Below are 21,610 nucleotides of genomic sequence, written 5' to 3'. Positions count from 1 at the left end.
AGAGCAGGAAGCTGGCAGTTTGTGGGGATCACATAATATTAGTGAGAAAATTACTCATAATTTGCTAATAATGAGTGGAAGTTTGCCTATCGTCTTTTTTTTTTTTGCTCCTTTTTTGATTCTCTTTCTCACATTGCAATAAATAAGTCAGTAGGTGTCCAGCCCCTCTCCCCCCCCACATTCCCCATGTCTGGCAGTAGAAATTCCCCATTTGAGGGAAAAGATGGGCAGACTTCTAATGTGCCAATTATTTTACTTACGTTACTATTCTAAAGCAAGCATCCCTTCTACCATGGCCCACACCCAATTAAGCAATACAGAGAATACGGAGGAGGAAAGGGATGCAACCCAATCCACATGCTCTGGGCTTGGACAGGATTTCATCAGAAACAATGGGGCCCCTCTATTTTTGTAGTTTGTGTTTCTAGTTTGCTTAGCTGGCCCAGATGATGGAAAACAATCATTTCTGTTTCAGCTTTGCCTGGACAGCTGCTCCTCCAAAGTGATAGCAAAGAGATGGCTTTTTTGGCAATCCAGATGCTAAGGTGAGGGATGTATTAGTCACACAGATGAAGAGATGGATGGATGGATAGATATTGTTTCATTTTAGAGGCTCCTGCTTTCACATGTTTGTCTTGGTTCTCCTAATTCAGGCTTCACTTGGGATGTAGTAATAATATCAAGGAAGTGTGTGTTTTCCAGGGGCCCCTTACAGCAGTACTACAATGTCAAAACTTAGAGTGACTTCAGTGGGAGATCCACACCCACGCACCTATGACCTGATTCAGAGCTAACTAAAGTCAGTGGGAGTCTTTCCATTGACTAAATGGAGCTTTGGATGAGGCCTATCACACTGGACTTCTCTTCCCCCCGTGGTCTGATACAACTTGAGTTGGCTGATCTTCATGGCCTGATGAAGACTCGTCTCTTTCCCTAGGCTTTTGCCTACGGGGCTTGTGGTTAGGATGGGGTCCTGTCTTTTTACTTGGAGGAATGTCATTTATTTTATGCAAATACCTGGCCTGGGAGGATATTATACACCGTGGTCCAGCCCAGCCTGAGTTCATTGGCCTTTATGCAGGTGCTTAAGTTTATAAGTATAAGGCATAGAAGTGATGAGTGGAACAGGGAACCAATTCATGCATGAATGAGAATGCTAGGCACCATTGCCACGCTGCACCTGCCTAGTGCTGGGAGCAAAGTCTAACACAGCAGTGCATAGCTGAACACTTCATTAGCACAACAAGGATCACATGTAAGCCAATGTCTGTGCAGGTGTGCACTCTTCACCCTCCCATCCCGGCCTCATTTCACCCTGGGGAGTGGGTGTGTAAGGAGCCTGAGAATTACTACTACTGAGTGTTGAGGGGCTATTTCAAGTGCCTCATCTTGCTCTCTGACACAGCCTCCAATCTGCCTTCCCTGCTAGGCACCGCACCAAGGCTGGCGGGATCAAGGACTGTACAATAAAGCTAATTCCAAGTGAACAGCGCCACACTGAGCGGATGCAATATCTGCTAGGAAACACTAGAGGGAGTTTAGGAAAGGAGACAGATGAGAGTGGGATAGGGGAGAGGCAAGATAATGGAAGTTATTTCTCCCATTTTGTGAGTTAACCTAATGTTTCCAGTACAATTTGCCCTCAAAATATGATGGTAAGAGGCTTCTGCATGTGGCATAAAGGGCTCAGCAAGAAGCCTGATAAATCCAGATTATTTGTGCGAGCGTGAGAATGAAATGCAGCCGGCTTGACCATAAATCGATCTCCCCTCCCCCCACTTTGCTTTGTAGTCTAGCCTAGAATACCTTTCCCCCTCTTTCCCCCCCCCATTTTTCATTCTTGGCTGGCTCGGACTTGCAGCCGCCAGCTGTTTGCTAGGATCACCCTTTTCCCTTGCTCCCTCCCCTCTAAATTCTTCGGGACATTATTCTCTTGAAGCTTTGGCTCGCAATAAGAATTTAATCAAACAAAACAAAATCACAGCAACCCGCCGCTTCTTGGACAGTATTTGATGTGTAAATATGTAAAGAAGGAACACTCTGGAAATGTGATCAGCTACCTCCTGGAGACTCAAGAGTCCTACCCTGAACCAATGAGACCCGGCAAGGGGTGTGTGTGCTCCTGGGAGATTAAATTCCATCTGCCTCCAGGGGTGGTGGGAAAATGGGTGGCTAGTGGCATAGGCTAAGGAGGGAGTCACTTCTTAAAGGGGCATTTCTTGAGTGGTAGTGGGATCCTATTGGTCATTCATCAACAGGCCAGTCAACAATTGCTTGTTTTCGGGTGTGGAGTTTTTGCATTCAGTCAGCCTGGTTCCCATCAACGTCTGTCATGGGTAGTTAGACGTAGTGGGAATTACGATGCACAATCTGCTTTTGCCAGCTTGTGGTGGGCTGATGCCTGACCTGTAGCTCTGCTTCTCTCTTGCCAGTTGTGGATTCTATGGCCACGTCAGACTCGGGGGGAAATGGCTGGTGATGTTGTACTTGATATGGTTGTGCTTCTCTCTCTGTGTGCACATTATGCCCTAGCTATTCTGATTGCTGCAGTATAAGTGTATAGACCACACCTCCAAAGACAGCCTGCAGGAAAAGGTAGGCATTCTTCCCACTGAGATGGTACAAAATCAGCACCCCAGCATGATGCTGCATTGCTGAAGATGCCATCTCTCAGAGGGAATGTAAAACTGAGGCCCTGATCATTGTGTTCACTACAAATCCAGAGAGATTTCTGATGAAGAGTGTGTTAATCCCTGTGTTCAAATTCCAGCTCCAGTAATGACATTCTGCCTGCAGTTCCAATTGGAGAAGTAAATCTCTGTTCCCTAAACATTGATATTTCCAGCTCAGAGGCAGCTGTGAGTCCATCCTGGGCCAGGGGATCCATTTCCTGTATAAAGTGCCATAGAGTTTTTTGGCATCCTACTGGGTGGAAGGCCCAACATATAAATATCTACTGAAACTCTCAGCAATTTATCCTATTTGGAAGGTAGTGAACTTATAATTTGATGCTGATGCTAATGATTAGCACTAAGGAGTCAGGTGATTTATTTAGGAGTTTAAAATACTGCTCAGTAAAGATTCTAGCTAACAAAACCCCTGTGTTTAATTTTTTTGGCGAATGAGTTGCAAATGCCCAGGTCTGACAATGGAATGGACCCTACATTCTAACTGAAAATGAGAGTCAGGTCAGTTAATTCAAGATCAAAATGTTCTTTTTTGATCTACATGTACCCATGTAAGGTTGGCCAAAATAATCTGCCCCCTTAATTCAATACTTTAGTTAAAGTGTGCTGTGTAAGTGCATGAGGCCACGAATCCTAGACCGTGGGGACCGGCAAGGAATGATTTGATGGGAGTTTTGTGTAAGTCATATCCATAGCAAGGCTAGTTTCCTCACTACTTGCAGCTGCCATATTAAAAACAATTGTGCTCTTTGCCAGATACTTTTCTGTGAACATTCTTCATCTGTGGGATGATCTTTTGTTACCAAAAAAGAAACACCTGCTGTTTTCCCTCCTTGCTTGTACATGAAACATCAGTCTGCACTTTACCAATCCGCAATATTCCTGGAGCTTTTGGACTTGCTGTATCATGATTAATGGCATTTTTGCACTGCAATAATTATTCCTGATTAATGCCTTCTGTTGTGTTGATCTCTGACAAAGGCTAAAAATGCACATAAGGCTCTGTGTGTGTGTGTGTATACAGTGTACTTGTGCATAACACACAAAGATGAAAATATGTGTAAAACAGCTAATAGCCATAGATGGCTGTATCCTGCAATAACATCTTTTGCTGGCTACCCATGAGCAGTTGTGCACACAGACTTTTGTTTGTATAAATGTTGGGGGAATGACTGTTCTTCATCTGAACACCCTTTTCCGCATGCAAGCAAGGAGACAGGCAGCGGCAACAGTATTCATTGTTCTTGATGCAATCTTTTCCAGTTTAAAATGTATCATCCAGCCAGACAGGAGAAACCATACCATGTGACCAAGATGACCAGTCAGACATGAAGAGTAACCAACATAGCACACACTCAGAATGAATACTGCAAGAATAACCGCTAAGCTGAAAATTATCCAGTCACACTACTCTACCAACAAACAGCAACTGGGATCAACTCACGAATGATGTGCTCCAAATAACCGTTCAGTAGAGGAAGAATAAAAATCACAGAAATCAGACTGGAAAAGACCTACCAAGACATCTACTTCATCCCTTTGCTAGTGCAGGATTGTTCTCTATCATATATATTTTAGTGAAGGATTGGAATAGAGTAGGCTACATATTTTTGGGGACCAAGACTTATGGTGAAATTGTGGCCCCACTGAATACAATGGGAGTTTTGCCATTGATATCAATGGGGGTCAGGATTTTATCCTTAGTGTCTCTTTATTCCTTTCCCTACTTATCAGGCAATACTCCTGTGTGAAAGGTGAAATAAGAAATGCACAATGACTGGAAGTTGTGGGGCGTAGCAGCGCACATGCCACACAATAGTGGAATATTTTTTGGCGTAGAGAGAATAAAGGGAAGGGGGAAAAGCATTCACTATTGAAAAGAAAATAAACCAGCCTCAGTAACTTTTTCTTTGTTACAGCCTGACTGAAACTCAGGAAGCACAAAAGAAAGCCGAGCTAACTTTCACTAAACTCCTATTCTCCTTCGTGATTCAGTCTCTCTCTTCCACCAAGCTAAATGGCATAGAAATGAGGTGGCAAGGCAGTGGATGCACAGTGGGATAACATGGCCCCTTTTTTCCACCTCCCAAGAGATGGAGATTAATAAATGTGATTCATGTATCTATCTCTTCATCTGTCTCAAAACCCCCGTCAATGCAAATAGCTTGCTTCCGCTTTCCCGGGACTCTCTTGAAAATGAATCTGTCTCTCAAATGTTCCTGCTAGATAAAGGACAATAAAGAAAATGCAGACTTGTGAAGTATTTCTAGAGAAGGATGATTAATAGACATCTGAGACAGAGGAGCTCAGCTAGTTCCTCTGCTCCTACCAATGTGGGCCTTTTCTGCTCCTTACAGGCTGTTCTCCACTGCTTTGTCCAGGCTAGTCTGCAATATCCCAAGGGATGGAGCTTCTGGTACTTCTCTTGGGAAACTAGTCCCCAGGCTAACAGAGTTCACTTTTTAGGAATTTCCTTCCCCCCAATATTAAGCCTACATTTTCCTTTGTTCACTTTCAAACTATTGCTTTTCTCTACACAGTGCCACAGTAGTGATCACAGAGAGAGGGAAAAGATCCTGCACTCTCTGTGCCTTAGATGTAATGGTTCATTGGCAACTAATCGGCTTTATGTGACCCAGGCTTAACTTGACACATCTTACTTGTCACCTCGCTATTCTGGCATGTGTGTTAATTGCATTAAGCATAGATAGCCATGGAGTGTCATGGAGCATGTCTTGAGTGTGTCCAGTACAGGGTGACCATCTATGGCCAGACACTCTGCAATGTGAATTCTCTGTAGGGTGAAGATCCACAACCAAAGACCGTGATATATGGTGACCATCCATTATCTGACATTCTGTAATGTGTGTTACATAGCAGCCTGTGATGGTGATGCAAGATACATTTTAATACAAGATGACCAGGCACTGTGTATTATTTGTTACATATACATTTTTCTAGAGCGACCAGAGCAATCTGGAATGTCAGACCCTGTTCTAAAAGTGCACCCCACTGTCTTAGGGCAGTGTGGACTGGAACCTATTGGCATTCCCTTTTAGATTGAATTGGTTCTTGAATGAACTGCCGCTGTCCATGCATGCACTGATCAGTACCTCATAAAACTACAGAGTTTATGTGGCATGTGTTCTCCACTCCCACATACTTCAAGGTAATCCCTGGGAAAACCCTTCAGGAGCACAAAATCATCTTTAGAGGGGACTCACAGGCCTGGAATTCATTGTTGCTTTTGCAACAGGGCAACCCTCAACTTCCCACTTCTGAGGAAGTCTCATCAGCCCTTATCCAGCGGTACTTTGCCCCAGTCTGAACTCTGAAAACCCTGGGCAGCCTATGTTGGTGCTCTCTGAATCTGACATCATATCAATTAAACAGAGAAATGTCAAAGGCTGCTCAATGTTCCCACTTGGCCTGGCGAGCAAAATGGCATCGTGAGTGAAATGAGAGAGAGCAACAGAATTATTTGGAAACATCAGGTGCTTACCTGTCACTACCAGCTGGATGGTGAGGTTCTCATGTAGGCCATGTTTAGTGTTGCTCAGGACTATGGTGTAGTTCCCAGCATGCTCTGGTCTCAAATCCCTTATGCCCAGCTTGTACTTCATTGGATCTGGTACATAGCAAGTGTGGTTCTCCTTGATTGGCTTGCCATCTTTATACCTGTTTTGAAGAGTGAGGGAAGTTCAAACGAAGACTGTCAGCACTGCATGCAGGCAAGCCCTAGTACAGAGCAGAGGGGCTGGCCATTATCCAAATTCAGATTTAACTAGGTACATTGTTATTGCTGTCCTATGGGAATATCTGTAGGGAATCCCACTGGCCCATCAGTGCTTGCACTGAAAAAAAACAACAACCGTACATGCACTCCCCTTACCCATCCTCGCCAAATTGATGGGAATACATTGGCTTCTTTGTTTTCCATATTTTAGCCAGCAACAGTGAAAGGAGATGATCAGAAGGCTGCCCATTCAAGGACTCTCTGTGATGAAAGTAACTGGCCTCTGTATTGAGAGCACCACTTGAACACACAAATCCTGGGCCACATACTCAAAAGTGTGTGTCCAACATTGCACAAGCAAGTTTCTAGGTGCTTTAAACTGAGATGGACACATGCCAACAACATCTGCATGTGGAAATTGGGTAGACAACTAACCCTCTGATGAGCATAACAAATATGCAGTGCAAGTGTTGCAATATGCACAGCAAATTGTGGATTTGCAAAAGCTTGGGCCACCAGTTTTGGAGCAAGCGAATTAAGGGAACAGATTATAATTAATTGTTGTTATTATTATTACTCATTATTGCAATGAGTGTGCATGGCCCTTTACAGCACTGGAAACATCCAAAGTCTGTGCCACAGGAGCTTACAATCAATTTAAAAGTGACTGAGGCCACTTTGAAAATTTGGCTGTGTACATGCAGGGGACGTGTTTTTATTCTGTTTGGACAAATATTCTGAACATCTCTGTTTCCTCCCAGGGAGCATTTGTTATCTTGAACCTTCATCAACAAAGAGTTGGGTAGAAGAATCTGAATAAGGTTCCTCTAGTTCATAGATAAAACCACCTGCAAGTAGCAGGTGATGTTGTTTGGATGCTTTTGGACTTCAAATATTTGATGGGCAAGACACTACAACCCACAGGTCAGGCTGATGAACTTCTCAGGGACTCCAGCTGGAGAAATGTGACTGTGTTCAGTCTGAGAGTTTTGAAAGTCTCCTGGACAGTAATTTAAACAACTGCACTAAAGAGGACTCCAACATCAACATCTCACTGCTGCAGCATAGAACACACAGGGCAGACAATGTTGGTGGTCTCAGACTACTCCCAAATATGGCAATTTCCTTTCTCAACCTCTGCATGAAGTATGATCATTGCTGTAGAAAGAAAAGGGGAAAGTCCCCACTTCATCCCATAAAATATCCCCAGCTCTTTAAAAAACACCCCCAGCAACAGCTGGCTAATTTCTCTTATGATTTGAATTGAACCTAATGGAATTTCATACAACTTTACTATTTAAAAACAAAACCAAATCCCAAACAGTACCTACTCCCCCTTCTGTCTGCCAATCCTGCCACTGAGTCATTTGGACTCAGCACTTCTTGTTGGCCAACGAAAAATGCATTGTGGAGGTGCCAACTCACCACAGCATCATGGCAAGGTACGCTGAGTGTGGCAGAAGGCTTTCACAGATCTGAGCATGCTTTTGAGCAGCTGTCTGGTTTCTAGGCAATGGAATAGGGGATAGAATGCTGGTGGTCTTGGCCAACATTTCCCCTCACCATAAGAAGAGGCAGAGAGGAAGGGGAGAGAGAGGGGAGAAAGAAGTCAAAGGGGAGATGGTGGAAGTTAGTGCCTCCTATGGTTGTTGAAGTGCTGCATCTTGTATTAAATAGTGATGTGTTAGTGCCTTTGATTGGCCCATAGGATTTGGCATGATTCCCCTTTGTTTGCTCTGTGTGTGTGTGTGTGTGTGTGTAGGGTTGTGATGGATACCACACTCTTGGCATTGGTGGATTGAGGAGAGACATGGTGGAGTTCTGTGGATCCATCAGATGATATTGCTTGAGTCACTTAACTGAATACATAGGGGGAACAAAGGCCATAATTAAGTTCATCTATTGCATCACTGGCCATAAAGGACTTTTCTTCATTGACAGAGGAAGGTCTAATAGGTCTTTTGCCCTTCCAGCATCTATGATTTCATGAAGCAGTCTAGAAACATTTGAGCTCTATTCTATTTTGGGATGATTCTGTGGATAGATCAGTATTTCCTGCATGCCCCTTGCTTCATTATTTATTTATTTATTACTGCCTAAAAAAACAGGATCCTCAGAGATCATCTGGTCCTGACTCCCCACCTGCAGCCAAAGTCCTAACCCTCTGCAGCTCGCAGCTGCAGAAAGTATTCCCACATGGATTAGGACTTCAGATGGGGAAGCAGTGGCAGGAGCAGATAGATCCACTTTCAGGAGAATGTCCTGAGTCATAAATGAGCTGAAGAGGCAGACGTTGTCATGCAGAGAATGTTTCTCACAGCTTTCTGGGAGGCACTGGCTCCTTTTAAGATCAGCTCTGCTAATGGTAACACTGACAACGCTCTCTTGTACTTTTCCCTTTGCACATGACTGAGCAGATCCTCGCATTTCTGCTATGGGGTAGGGATGTATCGTTATCCCCAGGCTGTCAGTGCAGAAACTGAGGGGTGAAGTGACTTGCCCAAGATCATATCACACAATGAGTCTGTGGCAGTGCTGACAACAGAACCCAGATTTCATTGTTTCCTAGACCAGCAATTTAGTCACAAGGCCACCCCTCTACCATGTCTGCCATGTCTTGTCTGCCATGTCTGAAGAAAGTGGCAGGTATATCTTTTCTTATCCCTTTCAGAAGATCACATTTTCCTGATCCTGCACAAGAGGCAGATGATGCTCACCAGGTAACAGTGGGGCGGGGAAAGGCATCCACCTTCACAGCTAGTTTCAGTAACTTGTGTCCTGCTATCCCCTCATAGTAGGGTCCTTTCTTATAGGAAACTCTCAGGAAAGCTTTGTCTGAAACAAATATTTTAAAAAAAGTCACACAAAGGAAGAGTCTTGTCAGGCTATAAATACCCACAGCCCTAAATACAATATGCTCTGGAATGGGTTTCAGCATGATAGATCAGGAGAAGCTACAGACAATCGAATGGAATGACAAGCTGCCAGTAAGCTTCAGCCGTAGCTGTATCTGTTCTGTACCAGAACTAGAGACAGGCTCTCGCTGCACATTTTGGTTCTAGTGGCAGTGGTGGCCATTTAAAAATCAACCACTGCCAACAGCTACTACACAGTGGCATCTGATGATAACCCACGTTATCCATGGAACAGGAAATATTTGCAGTAACTGGGGTGTCCCTTGGCAAAAGTTGATGTTTTCACCTCAAAGGGCCAGATTTTCAAGGGCAGAGCACCCACAATGGGGGCCAGACTTTCAGAGGTGCTCAGCATTTCAGATGTGCTCATTTGAGCATTTCAGAGGTGCTCATTTGCACGGCTGCTTCCCATAGCTCCTAGTGGCCGGGAACAGTGAACCGCGGCCACTGGGAGTTGTGGGCAGCCGTGCAAATGTAAACAAACTGTCTGGTGGCCTGCCAGCGGATTTCTCTGGTGGGCAACGTGCGGAACCCCGGGCTGCAGGTTGCCCACCACTGGTTTATGTCCTAAAGCATGAGGATTGATAGGCCACTCTTGTGACTGTATCCTAGCTGGTGTCATTGCTAATGAACACCTACATAATAAATATGTCCATCTCCTTAACAGTCCTGCTTCCCAGACACTATTCTGATTTAGATACAGAACTTACTGTATACTGTGATTGTAACATTGGCCTTCAGTCCCATTACATTGGTCTCCAGTCCTGTTACGTTGACCACTCTGCATACGTACAAGCCACTGTCTTCCATGGTAATGTTCTGGATGGTCAGATTACTGAAGCCTTTATACACTGACTGACTTTTGTTCAAAATTGGTATAGGCTTATGATCCTGGATGACAGAAGAAAGAAAAAAAGAAAAGGGTCAACTTTTTGCTTATTCTGTTTCAAATACCCTTCAGTTAAGAGAGATATACTCCAAAGACCTAGGCTGAAACATTTACACTTTCCCCCCAGAGAGTAGATTACTAATAATACACAAGAAGTCACAGCAGACAGACCTTTTCAGGGATCTTTTAATGTCCATAGACCTACAAACTAATGAAATCAAGTAACTCTTCACTAGTACCATGCAAGTGGGTAAATTAGTGGACGTACCACAAGAACAGAACCAATCAGGGGCTAATATCCTGACCCTGTTGAAATCAATGGCAAAACTCCCATTGACTTCTGTGGGGCCAGGATTTCATCTGTGTTATTTTGGGACTCCCAGCTGTAGTGTACATTTAATTCTTGGTCAGTATCAGTCTGTCTGGGGAAGAAAAAATAATACCTTAAATAGTAAAAGATCTATTTAGTAACCACATCCCAATGGAAAAGCCCTTTAGAACATGATACAGAACTGTAAATTTCAATAGAAATTTTGACCCTATAATATTTAATAGGGATCTGTACACCTCCTACATAGAACTCGAGCAGATGGTTCAAAGAAAGACAATAGAAAGAAGATCAACTTCTACTTCATTCTACAGATTTCAAAGAGAAAATTCTGTAGAACCACACTGGTTTCATCCTGATAAAATTCTACAGGTATTTCCCACCCAGGCTGTAGTTTTTGTTATTTTTCTTTTCTTGTCTTTTTTTTTTAAAAATTCTTTCATGAGTTTTGCCAAGAACCTTTTGAGGGGTCCCAAGTCATTAGATAACATGGAACATTCTTGTTTGCTGTGCAAGCCTGCAGAAGCCCAGAAATCATCAAATTTAGGGATTTACACAGGACAGAAATGGAATATTTTTTAAATTGTATTGAATTGGGATACTGATCTTGGGGCTCTTTCTCCACAAGGAGAACTTTTAGAATTGCTGCTTCTTAGAAATATGTATTTACCCTAATTTTAAGAGCTGTTAGTTTTAGGGCTCAATCCACATGCTGCTGCCAGTGACTTTAATGAGAATGCAGGGGGCTCAGCAGCTAACAAGAGGAGAGGTTTAATTAGGGATGAATGAACCAACCCTGAACAAGACTTTATATTATGTGGGCTCCACCCCTGTGATTCCCAAGAGGGTGTTGAAGGGGCTTAGCACCTTGCAGGAAGTGCTCAGCATGCTGTGAGGGGTCAAACCCAAAAGACCCCCCTGCCCTACACTCCATTAGCAGAGCCTGAATCCTCACTTAGAACTTGAACCAAATTTTTAGTGAGGCTTGAGAAAGGCCGTTTTGTTTTTGATGAATTTTTACACAGTGAACAAATGCCTAGATTTATGGATAGCTGGATGGTCAGACAGACAGTCTGCCAAATCTGCGGCTGCTCGATTCCCCATTGTCAGCGAGGATCATACGGCGGGATGAAGTGATGTGGGAAAGGCTATTCTTTCCCTGCAGAACGAAAAATGCCTGGTGATGCTGCAAAAATCCAGTTAGGAGATTTGCAGCCCAATTTTGCCAGAGCAAGAGGCTCAGAGAGTTCCCATAAGCAACCTGAGTTTTCAGCTCATCCAAACTGAAAAGACAGTCATGTGGGCCTCTTCCATTGCTTGTCTTAAGAACGACAAATGAAAGCAAAATTAGGACTTACTAAACCATAAGAACAGAACTTTCATTTCCATACAGTCGACTACCCTGATGCAACCAGAGACAGCCTTAAATTGTCAGCTACTCACTCTCCCCCCAGGGCACTGCCATTCAAATTCAATCCGTCCATTGAAAAAGGTCTCTGCGCTGCATTCCAGGCTGAGGGTATCTCCAACCAGCAGCTTTCTGGGGTTTGCTTTCAGAGCCAGGTTCTGTATTCTGCCCTCTGAAATGAAAGGAACAAAGGTAAGACTTCCCCCCAATCTACTTCAGCTGAATTTAAGAGGAGACCCAAATTTCAAATCCTTCCTCAAGATCTTGCTCCTCCTCTGAGGAGGGCAGGACATTAGCCTGCTAATGACCTCCGTGGGAGCTGCTGGGCACTCAGGCACTTTTGAAAATGAGATCACTGATGTAGGGACGCTAATCTCATTGGTCTATTGTCTGGGTTATGCAGGAGGCCGGATAGGATGATCGGAGTATGTGCCCTTCTGGACGTAAAATCTTCTTTACTCCTGCATTCGGGCTCCAGCCCTCGATCACTGGCCACATAATCACACTGATATCATCCTCGTCTGTCCTTTCTTAGTCCCTGTCTAGGCTGCAATTTTCAAAAATGACTAGTACTGTTGAGCGCCTCAGTTTGGGGATACTAGAAAGGGGCCTGATTTTCACAAAGTGCTGAGCACCCGCCCTCTGAAAACCAGCTGCCCTCCACACCGGGCACTCCTAAGCCCCTACTCAATTGTTAAAATCTTGGTCTGATGTTAGCTTGTTAAACACCTTGGGGTAGGGATCAGGTCCTTTTATTGACGGTGTGAAGTATCTAGCACACTCTTGAGATCAGTAAGATAGTAAGGCTACTACCTAGTTCTTACATGGCACTTTGCAAAGGCAGTCAGTACCATTATCATCCCCATTTTATAGTTGGGGAAACTGAGGTACAGAGATGGCAAGTGACTTGCGCACGGTCACATAGCAGGCCACTGGAAGAGCAGGGAATAGAACTCCTGAGTCCAGTCTAGTGCACCATCCACTAGGTCAGGGTGCTTCCCTATTATAGGGAATAGGGGTGGATCCTATATTGGCCCTTAAGAGGTGGGACCGATGACCTTCTTTGATTTTGTGTCATTTGTAGGAAATAATTACTCTAAGCACTGTAAAAAGAGCTATCCAGAACCTCCATCTGGCTGCCATACAAATTTCCTTGCCTGTTATTTTAAATGCTAGTTGTTGAGAAGGGTACCATGACCTAGTGGAAATGAAGTCACAGCGAACCCTGCCTAGTAAAATTTAAAATTTATGAGGAGGTGAAGAAAATATACACAAAACAAGGAGCACATTATTCAAAATGGGCTAAAACAAAGCCTCAGTCCCAAACACCTCAGTGTTCAAAATCCAGAGTTGATTTCTGCAGCTGGAGCCCATCTCGAAACACAATGGAGACGTTGTGGTAAAGAGCCAAGAGAAACCAAACAAAAACCGTGAGGTTTGCAAATGAGCATTTACATGAGATTTTATATCATGATCTTGTAAGTTCCACAAATACCAGAAATGGGCAGACAAGGCCACTGCTTGGATTTGCAAATCCCAAAGCAGTGGTTATTTGAATGTAGGTTCCACTTTATCCAAACCAACAAAGCTTTGGTGGGATTTGAGGAAAATGTTTCAGTTCTGTCCCATCTCTAAACTGGGCAATTTTTCAAAACCAGGGGTGGATCAGATCCAAGTTCTATTTGATCTGAACCACCAAAGCTCAAAGGGGAAGGTGGGTGTGCATAAAATGTTCCAGTTTTGACTCATCTCTAATACATACTAGCTGTAAACCCCAAGAGTTATCTTGGAACTAGGCTAACCAAGGAATAATAACCACAAGGCTTAGCTAAGCACTAGAATTGTTTCTGTTCCATTGAGTAGCAGTTACTGCTCAGCACACAGGGGTCACTCACCCACTTTCTGTGGCATGTAGTAGGATGAGGACTCAATTCCGTTTACTTTGGCTGTACACTTGAGTATGCCTTTGAAGAAGTGGAAAGGAGGAGAGGGGATGACAAATCCTCTCTTGGGGTCCCACACCATCCTCCAGTAGCTGAACTCTGAAGAAGAAGGAAGCTGAAAAAGAAGAGGCAGATAAAGACTGCTGAGATTTTCCCCTTGCTCACACAGCAGAGAGAGAAGTAGCCATACCTCCTCTTCTTTGGAGACAAGATACATACTTAATCCATTCAGAATCAATGGTGCAATCTCAAGAGGTACAAACAAGTAAGCCCCTAAGGCAGGAATGATAGCCTTGTGTTTAAGGAACAGAGCTGGGTTATATTCTGGGCTCCTACAGACTTTGTGTGATCTTGGGCAAATAACAGGTTAATCTGTTAGAGCCTCACTTTCCCCATCTGTATAATGAGGATAATAATACCAACCTTGTAGGGAGACTTGGGGTTACATTTTCTAAAGTGACTCAGGCACTTTGGAGCTAACCATAAAAACCTGATGGGAAGTAGGCAGTTTTAGAGATGAGTATACTAGAGCCTAACTGGACCTATACCAACCATTGGAGGTTGAATGTTATCAAAGATTTTGTTACACTTAAATGAGACTGAGGACTGAGGGGATGAGATTGCCTACAATGGCATGTGGCCCACCTGTGCCTGCTAATAGCAAAAATATGCAACAGCTGGAGATGGGGCACTAGATGGGGAGGGCTCTGTATTACTACAGAGAATTCTTTTCCAGGTGTCTGGCTGGTGGGTCTTGCCCACATGCTCAGCATTCAACTGATCGCCATATTTAGGGTTGGGAAGGATTTTCCCCCAGGTCAGATTGGCAGAGACCTGAGGGTTTTCACCTTCTTCTGCAGCATGGGACACAGGGCACTTGCTGGTTTAAACTAGAGTAAATGGTGGATTCTCTGTAAGTTGAAGTCTTCAGATCATGATTTGAGGACTTCAGTAACTCAGCCAGAGGTTAGGGGTCTGTGACAGGAGTGGGTGATTGAGGTTCTGTGGCTTGCAAGGTGCAGGAGGTCAGACCAGATGATCATGATGGTTCCTTCTGGCCTTAGAATTTAAGAAAATATTAATTAAAAATAAAGAAAATCTAATGAATACTGTACACAAATACAGTATATGTACTAAAAAAGAAAAGGAGTACTTGTGCATCCGATGAAGTGAGCTGTAGCTCATGAAAGCTTATGCTCAAATAAATTTGTTAGTCTCTAAGGTGCCACAAGTCCTCCTTTTCTTTTTGCGAATACAGACTAACACGGCTGCTACTCGGAAACCTGAGTATATGTACTATATATGTAGATTTTGTATGCTGTACAGCATCCATTTGAGCCAGACTAGCCATTTTTAGGTGGGGGATGATTGGTATTTTATGGATAACATGCAGTACAGACTCCCCATTAACTAAAAAACCTTGTGATTTTTTTAAAAATCGACCTTGAAAAATTCTGGATTTAAATTGTAGAAAAAAATTAGGTATGGAAAATCAAACACTAATAGTGAGGTGGGTGGGTGGGTGGAATGACTGCCACTCACTGAGGTTCACCCATCCCTGCCCATTTTACAGCAGGCAAATGGAGGCACAGAATGGCTAAAGGAGTTATTCAATATCGCACAGTGAGTCTCTGACAGAATCGGGAACAGATACCAGGAGTCCAGACCCTTAATCTCCAGCTCTAGCCACTGGACCACATATCAAATGCTAAATCCATCTCCACCTCTGAGAGCAGAGACTGTTCAGAAGTGGTGGCTGGAAAGAAAGTAACTCTAGATGACAATATAACACAGGCTTGGGATGACCACAGAGCACCTGCAGTTGCCACATAATAACTAACAATGTGCCTACCCCCCAGAGAAAAGAAAGGTGCTAGTGTTTATAATGTGCCTTTCAAAACTAAATCAAGAGGAGAGTTTCACCAAGGAAGTTTTGGATTTTCATGAGCCAGCACAACAAGTGGGAACATCACTTGTGACATAACTAGTCCTGCTATTGTTCTCATGACTGTGCTGCACTCTTCTGTACCCAACAAGGAATGATTTGGGGTGGTGTGAATGACAGGTGCAATTTAAACAGTGTTTGGGAGAAATGATTCTGCGTGGAATGAATTCCAGCTCCCAACTTTGGGAGCTGTTGCTTGTAATATTGGAGGTGAAATTATGACACTGATTGGCCTGACATCACGTTAGTTCACTTACTTTTCATATTCACCATGGAGCGGAACAAAGTCAAATGTGTTGTTACTACACAGTAGCAATTAGGAGGTGGAGGTGGGATAAGACAGGTCATCCCTTGTAGAACAATAGAGCACTAGGAATTATGGATTTCAGATCTGGATCTGAACTTCCTTAAAGTGGTTTAAGATTTGCTGTATGGATTCAGGACTTTTATAGGGCTAGAACTAAGACCTGAACTTTGGATTAGATCTTGACTTCCACAGAAGTCAGGGGTTCAGATCCAGTCTAGATATATAGAGATGGTTCGTTGCGCAGTGGCCTTCTCGGTATGCAGGTGCCCATCTAGCAAATAGCACTCTCAAAACTAGCACTTAATCGATACCTTTCTTGGCAGTTACAACAAAGAGGCCAATGACAGGGGTGGGCTATGGAGGCTGGAATTGCCCTCTGAGGGTTTCCTCCAAGTTCGTAATGAGACACATGGGCAGAGCAGTATGTGGCAAAATAAAAAAGCCACTGCTTTTGCGGTACCCGTTCAGTGGATAAATAGATCGTTCAGAGCTGTCAACTCTGTCATGCAGCATTAAATACATGTTAGAAGCTTAAATTGCAAGTCCAGCCCTAGGATTCTCGTGACTCAGATGAGATGTGGTTAGCTAGGATCTGTTTAGTATTAGCAAACTGCACCCTTTCTCATAAATATTTAAAGGAGAGAGTGCAATCATTTTAAAGTATAATGGTAATTTAAGGAACTTAATTTATGATGGAAAAAGTACATTTGCTACAAGAATAATAAAGTGTAAGAAAGCTGAATTTCATGGTTTCAGGGTATGTATGCTTGATGGCTAGAAGAAAAGAAGAAAAAATAGCCCCACTGAAGAGACGCCTTACAGCAGTGCACACATATTACATTTCTTCATAAAATATATATTTATCCAAAAAAGAAAAGAAAAAAAGGAGCTGACCCCATGTTAAGGTTCCATTCAGTATTTTTCCTCTGTATTGCCTATTGGAGATTAATTCTGGGAAAGGATGTTCTAAATTTGTCTGGTCACTTTATTCCCCCTGCCCTCCAAGCTTCCTCTTTACACAGGAAGCAGCCACTGTGGCTCCACACAGCAGCAGGAATTTCCCAGGCAAGGGAAAACAACGGAGTGGGGTTTCCATATAAGGAAGTTTGGGATGGCATGAGAGGCTCTCTAGGTGTAAACACACCTATACAAGTGGGTGCATCCTCTCTGACGGCGATGTCTCCCTCACCCACAGCCACCTTCCTTTTGGGCTATAAATTCCACTCCCACGCCCATCCGCCTGTTAAAGCAGAAAATCCTTGGATCAGATTCCTTTACAGTTCACAGGGGAAATGTGCTGAGATTTCATTCATCTCCATTGCCAAATGGGTATCATCAGCTTGTAGGGAAATGAAGGACATTTGCTTGTGTACCGAGAAATGGCTGGTGGAGAGACTGACTCAACACCAGGTGGAGAAAGGATAATGCCTTGTAAACAGGGGGATAACCCTTCAAACCCAAGGACTTCAGGGCTTGGTCCAAGCTTATAGAGCTATGTTCATCCTTGGGGTAAGTCCAGTGAAGTCAGCAGAGATACTCCAGGGATAAATTTGGCCCTCTAATGCTTTAATAAGAGGGGACTTTCTCAATGAGCCCACTAAGGATGAGGGGAAGGTATGGGCGCGCACTGCTTATTCCAGTCAGGGGAAGGAACGGGATTCTGAAAGTGGAGGAGGAGGAGATGCACTCAACCCCGTTTCTCCTCACTTTATCCCCTGCCCATTGTACATAAACAGCGACGTCAGTTGGAGTTTGGCCACTGGCTTCAATGGAAGCAGGGGCGGCATCTCAGGCAATCATTTCAGGTGCTGGTTGCTTCCTGGGAGGGGGAGACATAGAATCTTATCATAGAATCTCAGGGTTGGAAGGGACCTCCGGAGGTCATCTAGTCCAACCCCCTGCTCAAAGCAGGACCAATCCCCAATACTGCAGTCAAGAGGAGGGGAGAGTGTTCAGCACCTCCCAGGAGGGGCTCACTGTGTCACAGGATTAGGCCCTATATTTATATGTTTGGCTTGTAAAAAAAAATGCAGTTAATGCAGCAAAAAGATTTTAGCTGCACTTTCCCTGGAGATCGGGCATTTGCACCACCAAACCCACCAGCCCAGTTGGTAGCTACTGGCCCCCTTGTCAGCACTGCCAGTAGAGAGGCAGAAGATTGCATTGGCAGGGAGAATTAGCTCCTTTCCTATGCCAAGAGGAGGACTCTCCAGAACAGGCTGAGGCAGATTGGCAAGGGCAGAGTGAAGGAAATGGCATTGCCACTTCTCATGCTGTGTCTCTTCCAGGGGTGGTAGGACAGTTTCCATCTTCAGTCCAACATGCAAATAGAAAGAAGCATGATCTAATATTTAGAGCACAAGGTAGGGAGCCAGGAGACCGGAGCTCTATTCCTGGCTCTGCCTCTCCATGGGCTTCAGCTATCTCTTACTGAAGTCAATGAAGACACCTTGATTGAGTTCAGTGGGCGAGAATCAGGCTCTATGGCTTTAATCCTTTCATCGCCCTCTCTAATAGGCAAAACTGGCTCTGGACTCCTTGGACCAAATGCAGTCCTGGCATAAGCAGGTACAAACTCTAGTGAGGGCAGGGGAAGCTGCACCAATTTACACCGGAGTTTGGCACTTTGCTGCAAAATGTGAAATAGAACAGACAGGTGTAAGAGTGCTGAGCAGGTACCAGGCTACAAAACTGGCTAGCTTTCCGTCTGAAAGACAGAGCCAAATTCTTCACAGAATATTTTATTTTCCAAAATAATTAGCATCTTGTCCTCTGTCTTTGCCAACATATTTAGAAACATCAAGAAATAAATTGGGGGAAATAATTTGCATAAACTCAGTCTAACACTAACAAAGGCCACATGTGGGGGTCAGTAATAAAGCACTGTGAAGAAGGATTAAGGTAGATTTTGGAGGCTTTTTCCATTCTTCTAGTCCAGGTGGGCAAACTTTTTGGCCTGAGGGCCACATCTGGGTGTGGAAAATGTATGGTGGGCCATGAATGCTCACGGTTCCTGGCCAATGGGAGCTGCAGGGGTGGCGCTTGGAGCAATGGCAGTGTGTGGAGCCCCCTGGCTGCTCCTACACATAGGAGCCATAGGGGGACATGCTGCTGCTTTGGGGAGCCACACGGAACCACAGCACATGCAGAGCGGGGCAAGCCCCTGACCCCGCTCCCTGTTGGGAGCTCGAGTGCCAGATTAAAACGTCTGAAGGGCCAGATGCGGCCCCCAGACCGTAGTTTGCCCATCCCTGTTCTAGTCCCACTTTCCTTTGCTCTAAAGCTCACCCACCTTCACAAGCTCTTTTTTATAGTTGTTTACCTGGCTTTGACTCTCCAGATCTCTAAGGGGTTGGGTTAATCTGAAATTTCCACTTACCTGTCGAAGCTTGGGTTTGATATCTGGTGAGGTGACGCGGCAGGGTATGACAACCACTTCAGTAGTATTCAATACATATATCACTTTGGGATATTCAGGGTGAATCTGAACAAATGGATTCTGGTTGTCTGCAAGAGACAGAACAGAACGGTATTGGTTTGCAAAATTGTCCCTTGGGTATGATTGGCATTGCAACCTTGTCATAGTAATCTTCTGTTTAGGTAGGATCTTATAATGCACCCACACCGCCCTCCTTAGGAACATGAGGAGTTACACCTGTTACGGTATTACTTATTCATGGAAAGCAGTGTAGTCTAGAGGTTACAGCCAAAGACTAAAAATCAGGGCTCCTTGCTTCTAATTCTGTCTCTTACAGACTTGATATGTGACCTTGAACATGTCACTGTCCCTCAGTTTTCCAGATCTGCAAAATGAGGGCAAAAATACTGACCTAACTCACAGGAATACTGAGACACTTAATGAAAAGTGCTTTGAGATCCTTGGATGGAAGGTGTTATCCTAGTCCAAACTTCAAAGCTGTTTATATTATTATCATCATAAACAGAAAGCTTTGCTGAGGATTGCACTCCTGTATTGACCTAACCATTTATTTGTATCACACTGCTTTTCAAATTCACTTTGTGAATGGAAAAGCCCTATCAGCTACAGCTCTGGAAGACTGTGGAATACTCCCCATAGGGAAGTGGTGGAAGCCCTGATGCCAGAGACATCTAAAACCAGACTAGAAGAATCTGTTTTGCACTGGGAAGGGGATAAGTTAGTTGACCTTGCAGATCTGTAGGGCTTCCTTTATGTTTGCTATAATGTATCAGATTGGAGCTGACTGAATAGTAAAAATAAAAATGAAATTTGTGACTGTTTTAGCAAATAAAATTGCTGAGTTTGGTGTGCTGTGTTTCATGGGGATTTACTATTCATTATTTGTGAGTATTCAGATAAGCATCAGGGAGTCATGAAAATGTTTGTGAATCCCTAAAATTTCCTGAATTTTATTACAAACGGTGATTCATCGAAAAATTTGTATTGAAATTAGGATATTGCTTATCCACTGTCTATTATTGTCCTGTTAAAAAGTTTCAGGAACCAATCAGGTAGGAGAAACTAAATCATCTGACTTATTTGCCAACCGCACTTTACATGAATTGTAAGCTGTTTGGGGCAGAGGACTTTTTGTTATGTGTATGTACATTGCGTAGCAACATGAGGCCCTATCCTTGGTTGGCACCTCTAAGTGCTACTTTCGCACAAAATAATAACTATCATGTACAATGAATAGTGAATAACTCAAGTGAAGGGTTTGAACAACCCACAGCCTGAAAGTTATTCTGCCATAGCATTCTGTGAACATTTATGGATAATGAATTTGCCCAGAGGAAATTAGGATCTGTATTCAAATGAATGCTTAACTACCCTAAAATGGGGCTATGTTTGGGATGAATATTATCTGTAAGGACTATCTCACAGGTCACTTTAGTCTGGTGTCCTGCCTTTAGCAGTGGCCAAATACCTGATGACAATAAAAATACCCATAGTGCACCTGGCCAGTTGGCCAATGAACTATACCAAGGGAAAATATTCCTTCCTGAGCCACTCAGGTGATTGGTTTCTGTCCTGAACCATGGAATTTGTTTACCTTTATATCCTAGGGTTCTGTTTTCTTCTCCTTATGCACAAAAGACATGAAATGCTTTTATGGAGAGGTAAAAGAGACCACTAATTAGTTTGCAGAAATACAAATGCTATTTGTCTACAACTTGTCCCAGTGCCCCATGGTCCTGTGCCAATACATTAAATAGTCTTGGGCATAATTACCAAATCAAGATGGCAACATTATTTATAAAAGTTTGGTGCCTCTTCCCACCCTCCAGCAGAAAGAGGTTTTCCAAAGAACAGGGAAGAGATAGTAGAGTCCTTGGTGTGGTTGTTATTTGACTTTGTATCCACCTGCCACATTCAGTGCTGAGGTTGTAGTATTTTTTCAGGAGGTGTTTTGCTGGACAGTTCCCCGATGTGGACCTGAGCCAGCTGCGGCCATGCTGTGGGTCTTTTATT

The 21,610-nt window shown here is 43.8% G+C and overlaps 1 protein-coding gene across 2 annotated transcripts in view; it reads right to left on the bottom strand.

Annotated features, from left to right (window-relative positions):
• Positions 1-21,610, bottom strand: part of LOC140917713 (vascular endothelial growth factor receptor kdr-like) — a 182,650-nt gene that overhangs the window by 84,921 nt on the left and 76,119 nt on the right. For both annotated transcript variants that reach the window (XM_073361074.1, XM_073361075.1), the window contains exons 4-9: positions 19,538-19,665; positions 13,859-14,021; positions 11,999-12,135; positions 10,049-10,229; positions 9,141-9,258; positions 6,190-6,365 (exon numbers count right to left, since the gene is read on the bottom strand). In XM_073361074.1, coding sequence (XP_073217175.1) covers positions 6,190-6,365; positions 9,141-9,258; positions 10,049-10,229; positions 11,999-12,135; positions 13,859-14,021; positions 19,538-19,665 — 903 coding nt within the window. The remainder of the gene's footprint in view (positions 1-6,189; positions 6,366-9,140; positions 9,259-10,048; positions 10,230-11,998; positions 12,136-13,858; positions 14,022-19,537; positions 19,666-21,610) is intronic.

The sequence above is a fragment of the Lepidochelys kempii genome, chromosome 9 (assembly GCF_965140265.1).
Source record: "Lepidochelys kempii isolate rLepKem1 chromosome 9, rLepKem1.hap2, whole genome shotgun sequence".
Classification (NCBI taxonomy): Eukaryota; Metazoa; Chordata; order Testudines; family Cheloniidae; genus Lepidochelys; species Lepidochelys kempii.
Note: the sequence above shows the minus strand (reverse complement) of the source record. Positions and strands in the feature narration are given on the sequence as shown.